The sequence below is a fragment of the Schizosaccharomyces cryophilus genome, assembly GCF_000004155.1.
Source record: "Schizosaccharomyces cryophilus OY26 unplaced genomic scaffold supercont4.5, whole genome shotgun sequence".
In the NCBI taxonomy this organism is placed as follows: Eukaryota; Fungi; Ascomycota; class Schizosaccharomycetes; order Schizosaccharomycetales; family Schizosaccharomycetaceae; genus Schizosaccharomyces; species Schizosaccharomyces cryophilus.
In genome coordinates, this window is record NW_013185628.1 from 24,611 (window position 1) to 47,796 (window position 23,186).

Below are 23,186 nucleotides of genomic sequence, written 5' to 3' on the forward strand. Positions count from 1 at the left end.
ATGTTCATTTTTGGGTTTGTCCGTTGAAAGACGGCGTTTAGATCTTCGCAACCTTTGTGCAGTACGTGTTATCCCGTATCATTCAACTACCAACTTCGATTACTCGTTTACAATTTACTAAAAAAAAAAATGCTACGTGTTTTACCTCGTTTAAACAAAAATTTGTAAGCAATAAAGATTTAAATAACTCAAAGTTTATTAATGAATGCAGAATTTCCGTGGTTCGTGCAAAACCCGCAACTTCATTGTTGAGAACATTCCACAGCTCTATACCTACTAGAAATGCTGAAGGAAAAATTGATAATCTTGTTGAAGAAATTAGTAAATTGTCTTTATTAGAAACCTCTAAGCTTGTAGAGCAACTCAAGCAAAAACTGAACATTTCCGACATTGCTCCTATGGCTGCCCCTATGGCAGTTCCCGGGGCCGCTGCTGGTGCTCCTGAAGAAGGCAATGAAGAGCCCAAGCCAGAAGAAAAGACAACTTGGAACTTAAAATTGGATTCCTTTGATGCAGGTTCGAAAGCAAAGGTTATCAAGGAAGTTAAGTCTTTGCTGGGATTGTCTTTGGTTGATGCTAAGAAATTTGTTGAAAGTGCTCCCAAGGTTCTTAAGGAGAACGTATTGAAAGAGGATGCTGAAGCCATTAAATCCAAGTTGGAACAACTTACTTGCAAGGTCACCTTGGAGTAAGCTAGGTTAAAATGAAAACATAAATACGAAAAAGCTGTAATGCTTTTTCCAATACAGTTTTATAAGCATGGTTCAAAGTATTCTTTGCTACTTCTCATCTCTAAAATGGAAATCTTTTTTTTTGGAAGAAGAAAAAATATGTACGCATACATATATAAATGGCTTTGATCATTTGCTGTAAAACTTTCTCTACTCTATAAATCCCCTTTTTTGACCCACAGTTGGACTATGACTTACAATATATGCTTTCCTTCGACTCTAATTCGGCCTTTTCATATAATTAACAAAGAGATTCACGAATGCATTCATTAAACCTTACAAAATCGTCGTTCAATGATTCCAAATCACCTTCTGTGATTGGTTCTATAGTATTCCAAGCAATCTCAGGTTCTATTTCTGGTTTCGCTATTGCCCATATGTTTTCGCGCATGCGCTTATGCCGTTCCCGATCTTCTTCTAATCGCTTTAATATGTCGGCTCTAGAAATTGACGCGGTGCCTTGGTCTTCACCTGCTTTGCTTGCTTGTTCATGAGCGTCTACCAAGTTCATTGCCTCCTGAAGCCGAGCGTCATCTATTATGTTTTTTAGACGCAGAGAGTGAAGCACCTTTCTTACTTCAGGAGCATTGGCTGCTCCCGCAATTCCAATTGGAACCACGTATTCTACCAGTTTTAAAATATCACGAGTAATCATAGTAATATAACCACTAGTGATTCCATTTTTTAAACTTAATTCACATAAGGTATCCACAAAGTACATGATATTAACCCTCGTATTAAAAGATCCAGATTCCAACTCTTCCCATATGCAGGAATATAAATCATCTTCAAGGTCCATGTTTTTTATAGCAAACTGGGCAGGCTTCAGTTGCGATAACTGGGAAGCACTTAGCTTATTCAAAAGCTGCAAAAAAGCCATTCTTCCTTCAAAGGGATCCATATTGAATCAAAGCCCCAGTAAGTATACGCTATAATATATACAAACGAATTAAATGGTTTCTTTTATATATCTTTTTATCAAATTATAGGTTTTTTTATTACATGGAACATATAAGGACTAACAGGACGTTTATATTCACATAGTGAATTTTGATGAAATGCGTTATTTTAGGTGTATAAACATGAAGTTTGCAAGAGAGCGTGAATAGAACTTTTATATAGTAATCCTACTCTAAGATTACATTCGTTTAGTTACTTTTTTTTCTATAAGTAATAAATGAACTGTACAAACCAGATAAGCCAATAGTAATGAAAGCCAAAGAATATAAAACGACGAAAAGTCGTCAATATGTTAAACGCATTTAAAACATGAAGGAATCCGATTACCACTCAGGCTTACCATGATGTACACGAACATGACAAATATCTAAAACCAGCAAATTGTGAATCAAAATGTGACAAAAAAAAAACAAAAAAATGTAAGAACAACGAAAGGTTGACCAACCTAAATACTTTTTAGGCTGAAGAATAAGCTTCAACAAATTCTAAATAGTCGGGATTGAGTTCCACACCAGCCTTCTGTGCATCCTGCAAAGCGGTAAAGGCAGCCTTCAAATAATTATCTTGTGATTCTTCCTGATCGGTTATTTGTGCTAAATCCATTTTAATATCCGCCAACTAAAAACCAGTTAGTAATTTATAATACAGGAATAGGTTGTGGTCGAAAAAAATTTAAGCCTTTTACAATACATACCTTTAATAGTCGTTCAGCAGAGTTATCCAAAGAGTAAATCTCACTCCAAGCATCAGCCGACCGAGAAAGCCATTCGGAGGCCTTTGAAGACCACTTATCGGCGTTTTGCTCGTCGGTTTCCATCAAGTCTATATAATACTCGGCAAAACTAGTATGGCTAGCCAAAACCGCTTCTTTAGTAGCAAGGCGAACAGGAATAGGGCAGTCAGGGTAAGAACTGCATTTTTCCCAAAGATTTATAATAAGGGAGTGTACATCCAAAAGTAAGCTTTCAGAATATTGGAATCCAAATTGGAACATGTATGATGACAAAACATAAAGGGGACGCAAAGAGTCAGGTGTCAAGTCATCGAATGGATCAACAGAAACTAAAGGGCGAAGATAATTGAGTGCAAGTTCTATGTATGGATTGACAATTTGAATTATAACGGAGGGATCCGAAGGCTTCTGTTGATCATCCTGCTTCCACAAACTGATACGTACTTTTTCCAAATAAGCACGTCCAAAAGCGAGATAAAGTCGACAGTGATCACCTGGAGCTTCTAAACCAAGTTGTGCTCTTTCGATGGCAGCATCAATAAATGACTCCTCGTCATTAGTTTCCTTAAGACGTCCTTTGGCAGGCTCATACAATTCGGAAATAGCCAAAAGAGCCATAGAGTAGGCTGCATGAAAATCTTTAGGAAGACCGGAATAATCTTCTGTGTTACGGAGTATGCGGTCGGCCTCATGAATCGTACCAAAAACAAGGCTAATGCTACCTTCGATATCACCACTTTCTAATTTTTCACGGCTCATCTCATACAATCCCCAAAGTTGATCAATGTTGTCATCTTCAGTATATACCAACATAGTTTCGTCTTCGTCCCCTTCAACTTTGTTTACATCTCCATTTCCTTGTTCTGAAGAGGCAGATCCATTAGCAGCGGCCTCTTGACGTTGTTTTTCTAATTGCTGCTTTTTTAAAGATGCTGCAGCGCGCAAACCTTGAGGACGTCTGCCAATCATCTTTATATGTAAAAGTTTTCCTTACTTGTAAAAGAAACGTTTGAATCGAGTGATTTTCAGGTAGAAATTACACACGGTTTAGTGATAAATAGTGAATCTCGTTGAAAAATTTAATGCAACAAAGAAGTGCATAGTCATATGCGTAATATTAAAATAACTAAAAGCATATTAAAATATAATATGTTTTATTTAAGTGTTTGCATTAATCATATATTATACTAGTTTAAATAATAATATATATTGTTACTAAACGCAAACAAGCATATTACTTATTATTTTTACATATTACACATAAAACGCTTATAAGCATATTATTTACTAGGAACTTAACTTACGTTTATCTGTCTTAATACTCATATAAGCTTGTTTTAAAAGTAAAATCGAAACATTAATATTCCCTTTTCCTATATTTCCTAACATTTGAGATCAAGTAAAAGATTATCATACATTATTTATGAGTTTTAGTTGATGTCTCATAAACCTTCCGCTATTGAGTATACCGACAAGTTTCGTTTATTTGTTAGTATACTCAAGTGTACTCGCTAACCGAATAGTAAACAAAATGACAGATGTATAATGTTGACAAAATGATTTGCTAAAGGAGTGTGTCTAAAGAAACTTCTAATGTTAAATTCCATTCACTAATCATTTGTATGCTTAATCGGATAGGAAATGATGCAGAAAAGTCTGTCACAAATAAAAATTACACAGGCTAAGCAAACCTAATACAGTTAAAAATCCAATTTATGAAAAGATGCACAGTTACTTGAGAATATCGAGCTAATGTAGTTGGAAAAATGGTTCCTACCTGAATTACTGAAAAACGTACTAGCTAATATCCAATACGACTCAAAGTAGCTTTCAGGAATAAGCTCATAAGCGCACATGAGTCTGGATGAACATTAATTATAGTGAACACATGAAGCACTGAAGGGGTTCATCGAAGTTCATATAGATCAAAAGTTACATATTATTCCCTTCACCTAAGCTGAAATTTTCTCAATATATTCAATTAAACATGTCTTTCTTCCGATTAATTCTTTATTATCTTTTAAACTTGTGACTTTCAACTCAGCTGACTTTGAGCGTTTTCTTTCCTTCCACTCCAAAGTAGACTGTTGGGTAAACCAGTCTCAATTTTCAGTTTCTTAGTTTTAAACATGTATCCTTCTATGAAAAATGATTTAATCTTAAGAGCAGCAAGGGGTATGCTGAAAACAAGGCTCGCATTTATAAAGATAAACGCTGGATACTAACTGATTAATTTACAGGGGAAACGGTAGAACGACCACCTGTTTGGATTATGGTACAAAATCTTGAAAGCATTTTCAATATAGTATATTAACTCTATCGAATTTTAGAGACAAGCAGGACGATATCTGCCAGGTACGCGTACATTACTCATCAGGTTTTCGGGGTTTCACTAACAATTTTCCTTTAGAATACCACAAACTCAGATCAAAGCAGAGTTTTTTTGAAATGTGTCAAACTCCAGAGACGTCTTGTGAGTTGACTCTTCAACCCATTAAGCGTTTTGACGGTTTGCTTGATGCCGGCATTATTTTTAGCGATATCTTAGTAATTCCTCAGGCGCTTGGCATGCAGGTTGTCATGCTCGAGCAAAAAGGCCCGCACTTTCCGGAGCCGTTGGTAACACCAGAAGATCTTGAAAAGCTGGAAAAGGTCCCCAATATTCCAGCTAAATTAGGATATGTAATGGATGCGATTTCTTTGACAAGAGAAAATTTAGATGGGAAAGTTCCTCTTTTGGGGTTTTCAGGAGCACCTTGGACTATTATGGCTTACATGATTGAAGGAGGCGGTTCGAAGGCGTTTACAAAAGCAAAGACTTGGCTCTTCCGTTACCCAGAGGCTTCTCATCGTCTTTTAACCATGGTTACTGATGCTACCATTGTTTATCTGACGCAACAGGTTTACGCTGGGGCTCAAGTATGTTACTACTTTGTTGTATTGATGTCAACTAATAATATTTTAGATGCTACAAATATTCGATTCTTGGGCCGGAGAGCTTTCACCTCAGGATTTTTTCGAATTTTCCTACCCTTACTTGGTTAAAATTTGTGAAGGGGTGAAAAAGGAACTGAAAAAAAGCAAACGAACCCCCGTGCCCATGATTGTATTTCCAAAGGGAGCCTGGTATGCCCTTGACAAGCTTTGTGATTCTGGTTACGACGTAATTGGTCTTGATTGGACTATAGATCCCAGGGAGGCTGTTCGTATTCGTGGAGAGCGTCGCGTTATATTTCAAGGTAATTTAGATCCCAATATCCTATACGGAGGTAGAGAAATCATTGAAAGTCGTACAAAAGAGATGATTGAGGCTTTTAATGGTGGAAAGCAAGGCTATATTATAAATTTGGGACATGGTATAACACCTGGTGTGAATCCAGACGATGTTCGTTTCTTTTTAGAACAGTGTCACAAGTATGGCTCTCAAAATTGAGCCACAAATAAACTTATGTTTTCTTTAGAGTATGCTCATTTGTCTAGTCTCTTTGACTTGACTTTAATTCTCTTAATGGCTTGGTTCTCTACTGCCTTTTATTCGCTCCTTCGAAGTTTAAATGCCTTTCTATTTTTTGGGGAGCTTTGCAAAGCAATTTAAAATAGTATCTAGCTCTCCAGTGTTTCCACACAAGAAAATAATTTCATTTCTTTTTGTTTAACTTTCTTGCCCATCTTTAAAGGGATAAGCATTCACTCGATCACTCAATGTTGACATTTTTGTAATTACTCGTAGATAGCGGTTTTCTACACTTAGCTTATTAATTGAAAAATTATGCTACTTTCTTTTTGACTGTTATATTTTAGGTCTCGTTTGGCAATATTGGGGAGGATGTACCTGTCCTTTAAGGCAAAACTATTTTCTATAAATAATGTATATACATACCAGTTAATTAGTCAATTAGAATTTATGAATCTGTCCATAGCTAAATAGTTGTGCTTATCCAAACATATATACGAGCTTTATTTATTTTTTCTGTAGCACGTATAATAATAATAATTATTATTTATTCTTCTATGTGTTTATTCTTTAATGTATGTATAGAAAATTTTGTGATATATTATCCGACCAAAAAGTACACAGTACTTCATACTACCCCAAAAAAACAATTCTCCGAAAATAAAGCAATTGGTTTGCTAAATAAAAAAAAGGAATTAAAGATTTTGTAGCGTTTGATACAAGAAGTTACCACTTATACTTAAAGTCGAGAATTATTCACGATTGTGTCTCAAAGGTGAGATATATTACCAATTCATGGATATTGCGGATCGAATTTTGCAAAACAACGTTATTTCAGGAATTATATTTTTTACCTTAAGATCTATAACCCTTAGTCTTGTTTTCGTCACAAAATTTTCTTTAAGTATACTAGCATTCGCTTCAATAACTTTACCAAAATGGACCTATAAAGTTTTAAGTTACTCCTTAACGATTCAATTTAGTTTCAAGTCATTGTATGAAGCATCCAGTTTTTTTTCAATTAAAGTGAAATGCTAACTCGGTAGACTTTTCTTATCCTTTGTTTCCTTTTGCGTTGCCATCTTGATCATTCGTTACAGGTACCTAAACAAATACTCTCGACTTCCTCACGAAGCCCCAATAAGAGAGGCTAAGCTTGGTCCTGATGCTAGCGTCCAAATAAGTGAACCAAAAATCGGGTTTCAAAATTATCTCGATGAGGTATGGTTCATACATATTAGGGTCACAAACCACTAACACTATCTAGTTTTTAAGTGCCATCAGTATATTTGGGTACTTAGAAAAACCTGTCTTTGTAGAATTAGCTCGGCATATTCAAACTCGACGGGTTGCTGAAGGAGATACAATTGATCTTGACGAAGAATCTTCTTTTATCCTGGTTGTGGATGGCTGTTTTCAAGTTTATACATCTACAGAACCTTCCAATGATGACGGTTCAAGAGATCCATCATCCCTGCATTCTGAGTACAGGCTTCTTACTGAAGTTTCCAATGGTGCCCCGCTTTCTAGCTTTTTCACTGTCTTAGAATTATTCACAGAAATTGTTCCAGAAGTTTCAATTGTCCCAAGCACCACTCAGTCCACAGGTACGCCAACAGATCTTGTAGACAACCCTTTCCCTGTAAACAGCATTGGCTCTAAAAAATCACAGTCGAAAGATCAATTTAAACTAAAGGAGAAATCTTCAATTGTTGCTAAAGCTAAATGCGATACTACGATAGCTGTTATACCCGGAAGCGCCTTTCATCATTTGGTTCGTAAATTCCCTAATTCCAGTGCTCAGATAGTTCAAGTTATTCTTACACGTTTTCAACGAGTTACATTCTCTACAGGCTTTGAGTATCTTGGATTGTCCGATGCTATTTTCAGTATAGAGAAAAACTTCAATGCTATCACCTCTTATGAATTGCCAAATTATATTCGTGGTGATATCATTGAAACTTTCAAAAATGAAGCAAAATCTGAGAATAGGAATAAGAAAGTTAAAGGCGGTATTATTTTATCTCAAAAAAGGGGCCCTGCCCATCGTACTGGCAACTTTAATAGAAATTTTGAGGTTTTTGGGTCTGAGGTTGATCGTTCAACAGCAAATGCGGGTGACTTACTTTCTTCTACAAATCCTCACGCTACTCTTTCTCAATCAGTCGCTCCAAATATGAAGCGGTCACCGCTTCGTCGAGCATACTCTAGAGAAGTGGGTGATTATGATGTATATTCCTCTTTTAGGAATGGTTTGTTACATTGCATTCTGAATTCTCTTGGCATAGCCAATTATGGTATAAAATCCCAGAGTACTGCTTCTTCAGTGGATGATGAGTTGTCTTCTGGCGAGCAAGAAAGTATTAAATCTACTGATCAATCTGAAAAGTCTAGCAAAGTTGACTTCTTAGGTCAACTTGCTATGATGAGTGCTACCGGCGTCAACGAAGATACTAAAAGCCCTGCAATAAGCAACCAAAAACAATCTACTATCCTCGAGTTTGCCAAAGAAATTGAAATTATTTTCTATAAGAAAAAGACTACCGTTGTTCAGCAGGGTGATCATGCAGATGGCGTATTTTATATCATTGATGGTTTTCTGGATGCAACTTGTCCATCTAAAGTAGCTACTTACGGCACTCAAGAACAATTAGAGCAACATTCTTTTATGATGAAACCAGGTGGTTTGGTAAATTATCAAGCTTGCGTTTCCAACTATCGGTCGTTTGTGAACGTAACTGCTAGGACAGATGTCTTAGTAGGATATTTGCCGCGTACCGCTCTTGAAAGAATAATTGAACAGGAACCTCTAATTTCTCTTATCATTGCTAAAAGACTTATATCTTTAGTTCCTCCTTTACTACTTAAACTTGATTTTGCAGTCGGTTGGATTCACCTAAATCCCGATCAAGTATTATTTCATAAGGGAGATCCAAGCGATTCAATATACGTAGTTCAAAACGGACGTTTAAGGTCTATTGACGACAGTAATACGAAAGCAAATTCTGATTACTTTGATGAATATGGAAATGGTGATAGTGCAGGTGAACTGGAAATGCTAATCAATGCCCCAAGAAGCAGTACATTATTTGCAATTCGAGATTCAGAACTTGCAAAAATCCCTCAGACATTGTTTAATGCTCTCTCTCTTAGCCACCCTGCTGTTGGTCTGCAGCTCTCAAAAATCATTGCAAACCGAATGCATATAATGCTAAATAACAAGTTCATTTATGGAGGTATTCATCAAACTAAGAGGGAAAAGCATAGTATACGTACACTAGCTGTTGTACCTTCTTCTTCAACCGCATTTTTAATACTTTTCTCTCAAAAATTAACATTTTCCTTATCCGTTTTGGGTATATCCGTTAAAATATTGAGACAGTCCTCAGTTTTAGAACATTTAGGAAAATACGCTTTTAGTCGCATGGGTAGATTCAAACTTGCGAGCTATCTTTCGGATTTGGAAGACAAATATGATATTTTGATTTACGTTGCTGACACAAATGTTGGTACTACCTGGTTTCAAACTTGCGTACGGCAAGCTGATTGTATATATATCCTTGCAGAAGCAGATCGGAATCCTCGAATTGGGGAATTTGAAAGTTACTTGATTGCAATGAAATGTACTGCTCGAAAAGAGTTAGTACTTATACATCCTGAGAGATTCTGTCCTTCAGGATTAACAAGAACGTGGTTAAAGGAGCGTCCATGGGTATACGCTCATCATCACTTACAGTTACGCGCTGGACGGGACAATGAAATGGTTGATCATAACGATGGAAAAGAATTTCTCAACATAATTAGGTCCAAAGTAATGAATCTTCATTATGGATTTAGAAAATACATCGATTGGAAACACCTACATCCTGTCTATCAAACGAACCGAGCACAGGAGAGTGACTTTGCACGTTTAGCTAGGAGGATTTGCGGCAAAGCTATCGGACTGGTTTTAGGAGGTGGAGGTGCCAGAGGGATCTCTCAGATTGGTGCTCTATATGCATTAGAAGAAGCTGGAATTCCTTTTGATATTATTGGTGGTACGAGTATAGGAGCATTCAATGGCGGATTGTATGCCCGCGAAGCTGATCTGGTGCCAATGTTTGGTCGGGCGAAGAAGTTTTGTGGAAGAATGGCAAATTTATGGAGATTTGTACTAGATTTGACTTATCCTCAGGCTGCTTACACCACTGGCCATGAATTTAATCGAGGTATCTGGAAAACATTTGGTGAAAGTCATATTGAGGATTTTTGGCTACCATTTTATGTAAATACGACTAATATAACTCATTCTCGTATGGACGTTCACTCAAGTGGTTATGCTTGGAGATATATTCGAGCTAGTATGTCTTTAGCCGGTTTGGTACCTCCAATGCTCTCCGATAATGGGGATATGCTATTAGATGGAGGTTATATGGATAACCTTACTGTAACACACATGCAGTCTCTTGGAGCTAACACAATATTTGCAATTGATGTTGGAAGTGAGGATTCTCGTTTGGCAATGGATTATGGAGATACTGTTTCGGGTGCTTGGGCTTTATTCGCTCGTTGGATTCCTTTTATTTCGAAAAAAGCATATCCTTCACTCGCTGATATTCAGTCTAGATTAACATATGTTACGAGTGTTGCTATTGGCGAGAAAGTTAAATCGACACCAGGTTGTTTTTATATGCGTCCTCCTGTTACAGATTTCAAAACGCTGGAATTTGGAAGTTTCGAGAAGATCTATGGTGTTGGTTATGAATACGGCAAAGCTTTTATTGATAAGCTCAAGACAGAAGGTAAACTTGACGGGATTCTTGGAACTAGTACTCAGTACCAAAAGTATCCAAAGTATTTATCGCCCCGACGGAACTCATTATAAACGAATGTTATGATTTTTGATACAAACTGTATTTACAATATAGTCGTATTGAAATGTATAATGAATATTATTCATATTCGACAACCTTTTTCTTGCAAGGTTCAACTACTGCACAAGTGGATTTTAATACTTTTTGTGATACACAAAGGAAGGCTAGTTAGAATAATATATATGAAAATATCTTTTATTTATTGATTGTTTGATAAACCGTGCAGTAATAGCGTAAACCAAATAAAGAAATACTCTCGCCTTGAGTACTGTGATATAATAACCTTCACTAGGAGTTACTACCCATAACGTTGCAGCTCGTTAAACCAGTCATATATACGAATGGAGTAGTCAACGAAATCTTTACCTTATTGACTGCATAAGCCTGGCCGAAATAAAGCTGTCGGCTAGGAGTAATATGTTTAACCTTTTACATCCAAGGAAATCATCACTTGCTTATGTACTTTTATTCATTGTCGTAAGTTTGAGAAAGTATGCGGTGGCATTTCCTTTAGCTTTGCGAGAAAAGGCTGTCAACGGTTGCTTAACAGAACCGTCTGAGTCATCCATTATTCTGAATCAGCAATCTAATTTTTCTTACTATTCGAAACTTCTTATTAGTGCTGTTCTAGTCTTGTTGGGTGGCGTGTTTGCAGGACTTACGATCGGTCTTATGGGATGCGACGAAGTGTATTTGCAAGTTTTGGAGCAGAGTGGTGATCGTTACGAAAGAACATATGCGAAAAAAGTTTTGAAGCTTTTAAACCGTGGTAAGCACTGGGTGCTGGTCACTTTGCTGTTGGGCAATGTAATTGTTAATGAAACATTGCCGATTGTATTCGACAGTATCATTGGCGGTGGATGGCCGGCGGTTTTAATCTCAACGGCGGCGATTGTGATTTTTGGAGAAGTAATTCCACAAGCTTTATGTGTCCGTTATGGATTGTCTATTGGTGCTAAATTGGAACCACTGGTTCTGTTTATGATGTACTTGCTCATGCCAATTGCTTATCCAACGGCTTTATTATTGGATGCATGCTTGGGAGAAGATCATGGTATAATGTATAAAAAGTCTGGGTTGAAAACTCTCGTCACTTTGCATAGGGATCTGGGCTTAGATAAACTGAATCAGGATGAGGTGACGATTATTACGGCTGTTTTGGATTTACGGGAAAAGTCAGCGAAGAGTATTATGACACCTATTGAGGATGTTTTTACCCTTCCAATGGACCGCGTCGTGGATGAACAACTAATTGGCGATATTATTTGTGCTGGTTATTCGCGGATTCCCGTGCATAGACCAGGCTTTCCTCATGATTTTATCGGTATGTTACTCACTAAAACGCTAATCGGTTATGATCCAGATGACTGTTGGCCGGTGAGCAAATTTGCCCTTGCAACCTTACCTCAAACTTTTCCAGATACCTCCTGTTTGGATCTAATGAACTATTGTCAAGAGGGTAAGAGTCATATGATCCTTATCTCTGATCATCCTGGCGATAAATTTGGTGCTCTAGGCGTCATCACTCTTGAAGACATTATCGAAGAGTTAATTGGGGAGGAAATTATTGATGAGACGGATGTCTATATTGATGTTCACAAAGGGTTACCGCGTGTGAGTTACAACAATGAATTTTGGAATAGATTATTCCACCGCTCTCATTTGAATACAATGGCTGCTTTAACAAAGCGCCGTCGTACGACAGTGAATGGAGAAAGTCAAATGGATGAGCAACGCCCAGTTTTGAACCCTAGGAATGCCGCTATGAATCCTCGTTATGTTCCGAATGAGCGAGTAAAGGTGAAGGCACCTGTTAGCATCAAGAACGAGACGGGTTACGGAAGTATGGAAGCATCAAATGAAAGTGTTGCCTCTCTTTCTAAGAAGGTTGACAAAGTTGAAACGGAAATAGAGGCTCACTCAAAAAGCATACCAAATATTCAAGAATACACTTCAGAGGATATTTCTCAGCGTGACTTAGAACATCAGGCAAATGACGGTATTCAAGAGCATGTTACACATGACCACAACCGTAGGGAAGAAGAAGACGCTTCTCCAATTGATTATAATAAGATTGCTGAGCGTGGTTTTGATCAGTTAAACGGTAAGGAGACTGCAAAAAAACCTTCTCGATTTAATGCAGACTCCCCAAGAATTATGAGCAAAAAGTCAGATAGCGTATCTTCTGATTCTGAGAGGACATTTACAGGAAAAAGAGTAAGACTTGGTAACGTAATTGAAAGCAATCTTGTCTCTGCGGATGGTATCGAGCGCATTGTTATCGAACCATATGAAAGGACCGTTAACGAAAATCCGGAAGATATTGTTGAAATGGTGGAACGAAATGGTATTCTTGTACCGAAAGTCAGCATCACGACTAATGATTCTCTTGAAGAGAATGAGTCTCTAAACATTGGTGATGCCAATATGCATAGTCCCATTGAAAATCACTCCTCTGTTAGTTCTTCGAGACCTTCAAAAAACAAAAAGAAAAAGAGAAGGAGTAAAAATAAAAAATAAGGTATGGGGATTTTTTTAAGCTCACTAGATGTTTTCATTTAAAACTAAATTATCGTTCATGATGTCGCGGTTTGCTTTTCATATCGCCCCATTGGTTATTCTATTTCTATTTATTCCTAATTATTCAAATATGATCGATCTAGACGCTCAATCTTTATTTATTCTTTAACTTAAATTTTTGATGATTTCGATGAATCTGAGTCCTATGTGAAATGCGTGTTTCAATATGATGCACCACCATATATACCTTCCTGCTAGTATGAACAGATAATGCCAATTCTATTTGTATACATTCTACATAGTACTGTTAGTCAAAATACCTTAGAAGTAGCCAGTAATTTGTGTACCCTAATGGATATTTAACTGGCAAGGGTATTCGTGGTTCATAAAGCAATATACCTGGAAAATGCTTTATACTAAGATGAAATCTCGGATGGTTGGATGATGCCGATGCTATAGAATTATGTATAAACTAAAACAAAAATAATATTTAAAGTCAAACAGTGCTTATATCAATTTTGGTAAAGGGAAAGGTAATTGAAGGCATAGCTCAATGAAAACACATAATATTCAAGCAATTTGTAGACTCTTCACCATCAACACTGTAAAGAAAGGGTATAATATGTGGCTTTCAGAAGTACAAAGTATGTTTAAACTTAAAAGTAAACAATTACTAAAGATAAAACTAGAAATTGGAATTGGTGTAACAAGTTTGGGGCTTCTATTCATGGTACTTGTAAGGCTAGAAGAAGACAAGACCTACTTGACTTTATTTTTGCTATTAAGATTCTAATATTACATTTAGGGCGTAATAATGCTGTTTGACGGCCCTCTACTATCTCTTGGAAACGTATGTTGAAATCAGTCGGATAGCTGGTGTCTGTATAGTCAACTCAAGCAAGCCAGAGAACAGAAGTCTATGCTTTATTCTAAGAAGGACCTGTAATTAGACTAACCTCTTTTAGATCTTGTCTGTATCAGGCGTATTCATGATTATAGGACCCTCGAAATCAGCAAACTTTTTTATAAGAAAAGAAAGAATGCTGGGAAGCATAAGTTTTGTTGGAGGATTCCTCCTCACGATCCTACGCTTTCCTGTTCTTGGTTTCTTCTTTGAATGCCTCGGATTCTTTAATCTCTTCCGGGTGTTTTATCCCATCATTATTAGCTTTTTAAGGTCTTTGCCTTATATTGGACCTTTCGTGGATCGTTTGACTTCTTACCAGCAAAGTCCTGTGTAAAGCGTGTCCTGTTTCTAATGATTAAAAGATTACAGCATAACATACTCTCTTTAAGATAAGTTTTTAAGTAAATGATTCGAATGGAGATTAGTCTCTTTCTTAACGTTACAACAATCTCTTTATAATAAACTCTTATTACTTTCTTTTCTTTTCTGCTTTTCAAACAAACTACTACGGTTGCAATTTTGCATGGAATCATATTCATTCATAAACGTTTTCTTACCTTTTTGAAGCAACAGAAGGGTTATAACCTTATTTGTAGACTTTTTAGTTACATTCATATGTGCATTGCTGATAATAAACGAGTTTCTTAAAAGTAGGGGTCAAACCAAGAATCTGTATACGGGACAAAGCATGAACCTGAAAACTTAATTAACAACTTGGTATATGCATTTCTAAGGACCAGTAGCTAATAAGGAAGAATCTTGAGTGGCACGTTGACCGTAACCAGTCCAAGATTCATCATACACTCGAACATTTGTAAACCCACATAATTCAAGAGCAACAAAAAGTACAGAGGCAGTTACACCAGAACCACAAGAGGTGATGATGGGAGCAGATTTATCTTTAAGACCATGCTTGGCAAAGATATCTTCAAGTTCTTCTACAGGCTTTGGTTCGGTAATTCCGGGTTTTACAAGATCAGTAAAAGGAATGTTGATGGAAGTTGGGATATGTCCGCTTGCGATGCCAGGGCGAATTTCAGGAGCACTTCCAGTAAATCGTGTATGTGGGCGAGCATCAATGATACGAGTGTTGCTTTTCGACGGATCTTTAAGGACCTGGGCGATATCTTCAAAAGAGGCAACCAAGTTATTGTTCATATTAGCACCTTCATAATTGACTTTAGCGGGTGTAGAAGGGCTTTCAGTTTCTAACCCGTAACCAGAAGTTTTCCAATCTGTTAACGCATTTGGAAACAAGAAGACATTCTTGTGACCGAAAACTTTAAAGGTCCAATATACACGGGGGGAGGAAAAAAATCCTTTTCTGTCATAAATAACTACATTGGTCTATATCCAGTTAGAAATCACTTATTCATTCTCAAGCACAATTTTACGTACATTTCGATCAATTCCAAGATTTCCTACGTATGCAGCAAATTCATCAGCTGGTGGAAGCATGTGAGGTAAGCTACTACGATGATCCTTGGCTTCATCAACCCCAAAAAACTGAGCGCCTGGTAGTCGATTTTGTAAGAATTCCTGTTTTCCATCTTTGGATTCTGTAGGTAAGTACCAAGTAGCGTCCAAAAGAACCGATTTTTGAGCTTGCTCCTTTAAAAGGTTAACCACGTTCCTTGCATTTAATAATGTAGTCATCCTTGTGCTTGCTGAAAACATTCTTTTTCTGAGGACTGTTGTTTTTGGCTATTTTCTCGTTTCTACTTGGGAAATTTATAAGTACGAATAGGATATTATGTAATGTCGCTTATAATATTGCTAATATATATGCTTGATAACGAAAATCATAAATACAAAACGCAGTGTTATACTACTTACTATGGCTTCCCCAATATGATCAATTGTAGAAAGCTTGGATACAGAAATTTATACGAACAATGATATTGCATTCGACTAGGTAGATAAAGCATGTTTGGAGAAAGAAAAAGGAAAAAAAAAAAAAAAAAAAAAAATACCCCCAATAGTAGCACTATAGATGCTACCTCGTATTCTAGAAAAGCCATCGCAGAAAGACTTGTTTACACTAACAAGCAGACTTAATGTTCTCTAAGAAAGAAAAGCTTAGCTATCCAAGGACACGTATTTGTATTAGTATTTCAACATATATATAGTTTTAAATTGTGTATGAAGCAATACATGGAACAAAACTCGCCATTATTGCCATGACAATGAAAATAGATTAAATAAAAACGAACGTAAAATGAATCAGACAAAAAACAAAAAGGAAACAAACATATAGCCATTCGTTGAATTTTTTTTAGAAAAATAAATAAGAGTTATCATTTCGGTTGCCTAAGTAAAAATATTCTTTCGAAAGTTTTCTCTGATTGAAAACTGTGCTTCAGAGATCCTTACCAGATTTTCAGACGTTAAGACAGATAGTCAAAAACTAAAGAATAAAAAACAAAAAAACAATTCAAAATTAAAGCGGTGAACATCTGTAATTTAACGTCTTTGCTTGAGTCGCGCCAGCAAGGTACTAGAATTAACTGGTCCGGAAGCCTTGGAACTAGTAGAAGCCGAATTTTGGCGAGAACTGTTCATGGAGGGAGGAGCAGCTCTATTCCGATTAGCAGAAAGTTGTTGTCGTCGAGAATTTGCAACGGCACGCAAAGCATCATTAGCCACCTTTGAAGCTTCTTTCTCTACAAGTAAAGTCTCGGGTTGAGAAGCCTCCATAATTTCGTCATGCTTTAACGTGCTTTGAATTCCGGCGCTTGCAAAGATATCATCTAGCACGGATTCATCGCCATGTGTATTTTTAGAAGAAGTAGGCTTTGTGACGCCGCTATCTTCTGGTGGTTTAAACTTTTCTATAGAAGCAATCCCAATTTTATCAAAAACCTTTCGATTCTTGTCCTTTTGAGGATTTCCCTCAACATCCTCTCGAGATCTCTGCTTTTTGCTTTTTTCTTCATCATGACTTGAAGGTTGCTTTTTGAAGACTCGTTCAGCTCCCAAAAACATGTTACCAGTCTCTGTACCTTCTTCCTTATCGTTGCCTAATGAAAATAAATCATGCAGATCGGTCATCTTAAAGAATCGTCGCTGCTTTGGATCTTTCAAAATCTTATTTGTCAAAAATTGTTTGAAAATTTGACGATGATATATCTTTTCTTCAATTGTTCCAGCAGTCATTAAACGGTAGACCACAACATCTTTTTTTTGTCCCAATCTCCAAGCTCGTTCACGAGCCTGGGCATCCGTTGATGGATTCCAGTCTGGGTCGAATAATATGACACGATCTGCTCCAGTTAAATTAATACCCAACCCGCCAACGCGAGTTGTCAATAAAAATACATCATAAATGTCGTTTTTGTTGAAATTATCAACTAAACCTTGTCGAAGACCAATTGATGTCCCTCCATCCATACGGCAGTAACGAATTTCAGGAATACCTTTGATGCTGTTCTCCAAAATATCAAGCATTTGTCGTGTCTGGGAAAAAAGTAATGTACGGTGCTTTTGCTTCTTCCAAAGCTGTAACAGAGAATTCACAACTTCCAATTTTCCAGACTTTTTAGGATCTCCATAATGATAGTCCTTCTTTTGAGATAAAAATTCACGAACAACCAAATCTGGATGATTACATATTTTCCTCAAAATATCAATTCCATAAAGCATTTGACGCTTGCCATTTAAAATTTTTTGCATATCCGAACCATTCAAGAAATCCTGGTAGGCTTTACGTTGAAGAGGAGTCAGCTTGCAAAACAAAACTTGTTCGGATTTTTTTGGCAGGTCTGCCGCTACATCTAGCTTCATCCTTCGTAACAAGTATGGAGATATTAAGTCGCGAAGCATACAGGCACACTTGTAAGCAGTTTGTACTTGAACGTTTGATGCATTTGCATACCCACCAATATTGATAGGAAGAGCGAATTGATTTTGGAAAACAGGCAGCGTTCCTAAGCGACCGGGAAAAACAAAATCAAATAAGTTCCACAGTTCAATTAAATTATTTTGAATAGGGGTACCTGATAAAATAATTCGATGGGGGGTTCTTACTTGCTTACAATTTACAGACATTTCAGAATCTGGATTCCGAATCTTATGTCCCTCATCTAAAACGCAATAACCCCATTCTCTTGGTAATAATAAATCGCTGTAAAGACGTAACCCAGCATATGTTGTAATCAATACATGTCCTTCAGTAAACACGCTATCTACCAAAGCTTTGGCATAACTGTGAAATGATTTAGAAGCATTTGGGTTCACATTAGCAGCTTCCTCTACAGTATCCTCTTCCTCCAGAGATCGATATTGTCTCTTTTCTCGGGTAGCAAGAGCACCACTACCTGTAGCATGCAAAACAACAACACGTAAAGGACCCCACCATTGATGGAACTCATTTACCCATTGTTTCATTAAGGTAGCCGGACAAACAATCAACGCTGGCTTTTCGTACATCCTTGAATGGTGAAGTGAAGAAAGAAAAGATACAATTTGTATTGTTTTTCCTAATCCCATTTCGTCACCTATGATACCACCTGCTTCTTGGCTGTAAAGTTCCCATAACCACTGTACACATGTAACTTGATATCGAAAAAGGTGAGGTCGAATGTCACCAGGCACGGTGAAACCGCCTTCAAAAGTTTGGCCGCGTTTGGTAGGATGTGGTCTAAACCATTCTTCCGTATCTACGCTTAATGAAGATTGATTGGTAGAATTTTGTTCATTAGACGTCTCGGATTCTTCTTGTTTTACTCGTTTCGTTTTTTCGCGTAATAGATTGCGCTCGGTACACCAGGAATGTAAACGCTTACGATACACTAAATCATCACCATCGTCTACAGTTGAAGTAGCCGTTTGTTCAGTCACATTCTCGACTTGCGCATAATCTTCTTCTTCTTCTTGCTTTGGCACATAATCATCATGCTCTTCGGTTTGCTCAACACTAGTGCCCTTGATATTCGTGTCACCAGCAAATTCATGTTTCTCGGGTATCACTTGATTACTTGGTTGGTAGTCATGAAAGTCCGAACGTTTCTCAATTCCCGAAAAATTTCCGAAAGGTGTAATTTTACCTGTACGAATCAATTCTTGGCGCTCGACTTCTTCATTAGCATGAGGATCAGTAAACGCAGTTTGCTGACCCTCTCCAACACCTTCCATACGTAATTTTATATCATTCTCATCAGATTTTAAGTTCTGAAGCGTTGCACGAAATTTATCCAGTTGCTTTCGAAGATTTCCTTTCACGCTAATTTGCGTCAAACGACTATCAATTCGCGCTTCCAATTGACGAGTCTTTTGTTGTACGGTATCAATCTCCTTCTGCACCTTTTCTAACCTTTTTTTTTCAATCTCTCTCGTCTCACTAGCGATATATTGATCTGCTGAATTTGTCACATCGCGCTCCAAACTAGCTTGATCAACAGTGAAGACTCCTAATTGAGTCAATTCCTGATTTGATTCCATATTCCTGTATATTTTCCGTACTAGTAGAGGATCATTGTATTACAATATCATAAATGATGATTGCTGCTGTATTGTGCAGATGGCAAACACCAACACCTTGTATTATTTACTTAGCGAAACGGTGCGCTATGCTACAATATTTTGGGTAACATCGTTCAAGTAACATGTACTGCCTCCTAAACTTGCTGTTGACGCGCATTGTTCTTGAAGTCGCGAATATAAAGGGAGTGTAGATGGGAATGGATGCTAAACTCTCCTTGACTAAGAAGTTTACAGATATCTATTCAACTAAGACCATTCCAAGCTCTACAGAGCAACCATTTAATACCAAGTTCAGAGAATTCGTAAAAAGTGAAATATGGTCAAAAATCACAGCTGAATTCTACAACTGTCTTGAATTTGAAACTGCCATTCGTTTTCGTTGTTATGAAATTAGTGTAAGAACCGCTTGAAGTTGTTACGCTGAGGAATGTTTGCTAACAAGAATCACTTATAGTCTAAAAAACATGACTTTGAGGAGAACGTTAAGGAGCTATTTTCAATCCTAGACTTACTAGTTGTCTTGAATGAAATTGATGCTTCCTACTGTGATGCAGTCTTCCCGTTTTTAATTTTAGAGGAGTTAATGGACATTCATAGTCTAACGGAGTGCCGAAGGCTGTATGAGTATTTTGAGACAAGATCAGTTCTTTTGGATGGTTTAGTCAGTAATCGTGGTCGTGGACCTGTTTTACTGCGTATTTCGAACGAATTGTTGCGCCGACTTTCGAGACAAATTGACCCTGCGCTTTGTGGTCGCATTCATATTTTGCTCAGCAAAGCTTTTGCTCCAGAAGAAAGGAGCGGCTCTAATGTTCGTGGTGATTATAATCTAGAAAATTCAGTAATTACTACCAAGGTTTCGTCACCAAATATCCCTGCATCCGATGGAAATGAAGCCTCTTATTCTCAAAAAGTGCAGTCTCTCTATCAAATATTTTGGGAATTACAAGATCTGCTTGTCCAGCCACCAAAAATTGCACAGATTTCTGATAATTTACAAAAGTTTTTGAATTCCACAAATACTATCTTGGAATCTTTTGAGTCTATTCAAAAAAACACATTTTTTTTAGATAATCCCAAACCTACTATTAACCCTACGTCGAATGCTTTGCTTCCGGAAAAGTACACAGTTATAAACGACAATCTATGTCCAAATTACATTCGTTCCCCTCCTCTTTTTGACTTTCAACTGATAGATGAAAGTTTTCGTCTTCAGTTTTTGCTGCAGGCTGTTATTTTATGTGATTTTTTGTTAGACTTTTCTAAAGAACGATTGGAGTCACGCCAAAACCGTCCTTTCACAAATAAGTCTGTAGCGCCTAATACAAGTTTATCTGACGAAGATGTATGTTTTTGATCGTTAAAGGAATTTTGATTGACTAACATATTGTAGGAGAAGAACGTGTCAAACCTACTGAATCGGATTTTTGCACTTTTAAAAGAACTAAAGAATGGTGCTTATTTTGATACAGTGACATCCGTGATCAACGTGGAAAGTAATTGGAAAAATTGGAAAGGTTTTGGTTGTCTTTCGTTTGAAAAGCCTTTACTTGATAAATCCATTTTAGATGAAGCGGTTGCTGGTCTAAAAAAAGTTGCAGGTACGCCTCCGAAAATCCGTTATGCCATGGGTAATGCAGCGCTTGCTAAAATATGGAAAAATGCTGGAGAGAATTCTTTAGAAGATTTAAAAAAGAAAGAAAGATATCAGATACCTACTCCGAAAAGTTTCCTTTCTGGTGTAAGACACGACTCTGCTGAAATTGAAGAGTCGGTAAAGGAAGATGAGCGAGAATATCATCAACAAGCAAAAGCTTCAAAAACTTGGCGTGCTTTTCGTTCTGCGATCAATTCGCATTTAGAAGCCTTTGAATTTACCGGGTTGGGTGATCTGGAGCTATTGTCTCAGGCTATTGAAGGTCATACGACATTGGAAAAGCCGAAAACAAATATGAATCCTGCTTTCGACATAAACATCGTTGAGAAGGGTGATGAAAAGTTACATGAGAAAGTGATAGAAGAACAAAAAAAGCAGGAAATTCAAGATGCTACGCCAATGGATGAAGATAAAGAACCAGAGTCTAAAGGAGAGCAGCAGATTGAGCCTGTAACCACAAAGGAAGATTTGAAAAAGTCGAATGATCAGAAGGATTTATCTACAGATCTTCAGAAGGAAAATGGAAAAGATGAAGCTGAATATGAAAGCAAAAAAGAAGATGGTACCGATAAACAACCAAAATCAGTGCCTAAAGATCAATCCGATAAAGTAAGTAATCCCTCTGATGAAAACTCTACAGCAGCGCATGAGGAAAGAACAGAGGAGGCCGAGAACGTCAAAGATTCAGAAAATAAGAAGCGATCTCGAGAAGGAGATGTAAATGAAGAAACTATTAGTTTAAGTCCAAAACGTCAAAAAACTGAAGAGAAAGAGAACACTGATTCTTAGTTGGAAGTCTTAATGTATGTAAGGATAATGTCTACAAAGTTTTTTGTTGGTGTAGGAATTTTTCATCATAGTTTTAATTAATTTATCTTAATTAAAGTAAAAAGATTACGACGTATTTTAGGCCTAATTTGGGTTTTTCTTGTTCTTGAATGCTGTATTCGGTTAGTTTAAATCTAGGAAATCTAAAGATAAAATAAAAATCAAATGAAGGTTTACCAGAATACTACTCGCTTTTATGCAGGCTCGTGAATTTTGATCCAGAGAGTACATTCAGAAATGGAAATCCTAAAAGCATCCATAACATAGAAAAGACAGACAGTACTGAAAGGCACTAGGTTTAAAGAGTAAGTAACGTTGACTGGAATAAAGTACCTACCACTAAGACATTTTCGATACGAATGAGTTGTAATTCCAGTAAAATCTCTACAATTGCAAAGATCGCAGTACCTCCATAAATCAACGCTACAGGAGCAACAGTAAGCATTTTTTTTATTTTATATTAAGGATATCAAAAAAAGCGTCTTGTAAGAAAAAAGCACTTGCAAAAATATGAGAGAAAATCCCTCCTCTCAAAACGTCAATATAAACAAGACACTAACCTATTGTAAACAAAGTTTAGGAGGACATAAACAATGCACGAAATTGGTAGCGCTCACACGTTTCGTAAATGATTTTCTTAATTGCTTTGGCTTCGAAAGTTCGAACAAAGCATCTTTTGCTTTGTATCGAGTTGGTAAAAATAATCCTCAAGAAAGAGACAAAGGAGCATAGAAGCCGTACTTGTGACAGATGAATCAAGTTATTTCTTTTTTTCTGAATTCATATTGATAGGGCAGCTTGTAAGTGGCCCATGTCTACTTTCCCAACACTTTCTAAACTCATTCATCTAATATGCCAGGTCAGATTTGTGACTTCACAAAAAGATCCTTAATTTACCTCTTTTGAGCATTTTCTCCAATCATGTTTATCCCAATAACAATCATTAAGCCTTAAATGCTCTTCGACACATCCTCCTTTTTCAAGAGCGGTGTCCCAAGCGTCCTTCTCATTATCTTCCACTGAGTTGGTGTTGGCGTCTGGAGTCAAACTCATTTTTTATTT

At 37.0% G+C, this 23,186-nt stretch overlaps 11 protein-coding genes across 11 annotated transcripts; 6 read left to right on the forward strand and 5 right to left on the reverse strand.

Moving 5' to 3' along the window:
• The first annotated feature begins 16 nt into the window (after positions 1–16).
• On the forward strand, positions 17–1,411 carry SPOG_00876 (ribosomal protein subunit L12). The gene is made up of 2 exons (XM_013169053.1): positions 17–164; positions 212–1,411. Exons 1-2 carry the CDS (start codon positions 130–132, stop codon positions 690–692), a joined length of 516 nt encoding a protein of 171 aa, XP_013024507.1. The 5' UTR covers positions 17–129; the 3' UTR covers positions 693–1,411.
• Positions 812–1,795, reverse strand: SPOG_00875 (domain kinase I gamma subunit). Its single transcript, XM_013169052.1, has one exon. The coding sequence runs from the start codon at positions 1,630–1,632 to the stop codon at positions 973–975; it is 660 nt and encodes a 219-aa protein (XP_013024506.1). The 5' UTR covers positions 1,633–1,795; the 3' UTR covers positions 812–972.
• SPOG_00874 (nuclear pore complex associated protein) lies at positions 1,791–3,443 on the reverse strand. The gene is made up of 2 exons (XM_013169051.1): positions 2,386–3,443; positions 1,791–2,309 (listed from the first exon to the last, which is right to left on the reverse strand). The coding sequence occupies exons 1-2, from the start codon at positions 3,391–3,393 to the stop codon at positions 2,148–2,150; spliced, it is 1,170 nt and encodes a 389-aa protein (XP_013024505.1). The 5' UTR covers positions 3,394–3,443; the 3' UTR covers positions 1,791–2,147.
• Positions 3,444–3,774: 331 nt separating this feature from the next.
• SPOG_00873 (uroporphyrinogen decarboxylase Hem12) lies at positions 3,775–6,238 on the forward strand. The gene is made up of 5 exons (XM_013169050.1): positions 3,775–4,599; positions 4,665–4,699; positions 4,755–4,779; positions 4,835–5,343; positions 5,390–6,238. The coding sequence occupies exons 1-5, from the start codon at positions 4,554–4,556 to the stop codon at positions 5,855–5,857; spliced, it is 1,083 nt and encodes a 360-aa protein (XP_013024504.1). The 5' UTR covers positions 3,775–4,553; the 3' UTR covers positions 5,858–6,238.
• Positions 6,239–6,495: 257 nt separating this feature from the next.
• On the forward strand, positions 6,496–10,936 carry SPOG_00872 (lysophospholipase). The gene is made up of 3 exons (XM_013169049.1): positions 6,496–6,873; positions 6,925–7,099; positions 7,146–10,936. The coding sequence occupies exons 1-3, from the start codon at positions 6,674–6,676 to the stop codon at positions 10,740–10,742; spliced, it is 3,972 nt and encodes a 1,323-aa protein (XP_013024503.1). The 5' UTR covers positions 6,496–6,673; the 3' UTR covers positions 10,743–10,936.
• Positions 10,937–11,148: 212 nt separating this feature from the next.
• Positions 11,149–13,251, forward strand: SPOG_00871 (morphology protein; the record flags this gene model as incomplete). The annotated part of the gene is made up of 2 exons (XM_013169048.1): positions 11,149–12,055; positions 12,095–13,251. The coding sequence occupies 2 exons, from the start codon at positions 11,149–11,151 to the stop codon at positions 13,249–13,251; spliced, it is 2,064 nt and encodes a 687-aa protein (XP_013024502.1).
• A 555-nt stretch (positions 13,252–13,806) lies between these two features.
• On the forward strand, positions 13,807–14,705 carry SPOG_00870 (transporter Got1). The gene is made up of 4 exons (XM_013169047.1): positions 13,807–13,895; positions 13,941–13,987; positions 14,057–14,101; positions 14,217–14,705. Exons 1-4 carry the CDS (start codon positions 13,874–13,876, stop codon positions 14,490–14,492), a joined length of 390 nt encoding a protein of 129 aa, XP_013024501.1. The 5' UTR covers positions 13,807–13,873; the 3' UTR covers positions 14,493–14,705.
• SPOG_00869 (thiosulfate sulfurtransferase) lies at positions 14,607–15,893 on the reverse strand. The gene is made up of 2 exons (XM_013169046.1): positions 15,557–15,893; positions 14,607–15,505 (listed from the first exon to the last, which is right to left on the reverse strand). Exons 1-2 carry the CDS (start codon positions 15,833–15,835, stop codon positions 14,888–14,890), a joined length of 897 nt encoding a protein of 298 aa, XP_013024500.1. The 5' UTR covers positions 15,836–15,893; the 3' UTR covers positions 14,607–14,887.
• Positions 15,894–16,022: 129 nt separating this feature from the next.
• On the reverse strand, positions 16,023–19,664 carry SPOG_00868 (SNF2 family helicase Rhp26). Its single transcript, XM_013169045.1, has one exon. The coding sequence runs from the start codon at positions 19,595–19,597 to the stop codon at positions 16,622–16,624; it is 2,976 nt and encodes a 991-aa protein (XP_013024499.1). The 5' UTR covers positions 19,598–19,664; the 3' UTR covers positions 16,023–16,621.
• A 136-nt stretch (positions 19,665–19,800) lies between these two features.
• Positions 19,801–22,248, forward strand: SPOG_00867 (THO complex subunit). The gene is made up of 3 exons (XM_013169044.1): positions 19,801–20,034; positions 20,094–20,984; positions 21,033–22,248. The coding sequence occupies exons 1-3, from the start codon at positions 19,831–19,833 to the stop codon at positions 22,083–22,085; spliced, it is 2,148 nt and encodes a 715-aa protein (XP_013024498.1). The 5' UTR covers positions 19,801–19,830; the 3' UTR covers positions 22,086–22,248.
• Positions 22,249–22,884: 636 nt separating this feature from the next.
• On the reverse strand, positions 22,885–23,177 carry SPOG_00866 (respiratory chain complex assembly protein; the record flags this gene model as incomplete). Its single annotated transcript, XM_013169043.1, has 2 exons — positions 22,885–22,971; positions 23,022–23,177. The coding sequence occupies 2 exons, from the start codon at positions 23,175–23,177 to the stop codon at positions 22,885–22,887; spliced, it is 243 nt and encodes an 80-aa protein (XP_013024497.1).
• Positions 23,178–23,186: the final 9 nt, after the last annotated feature.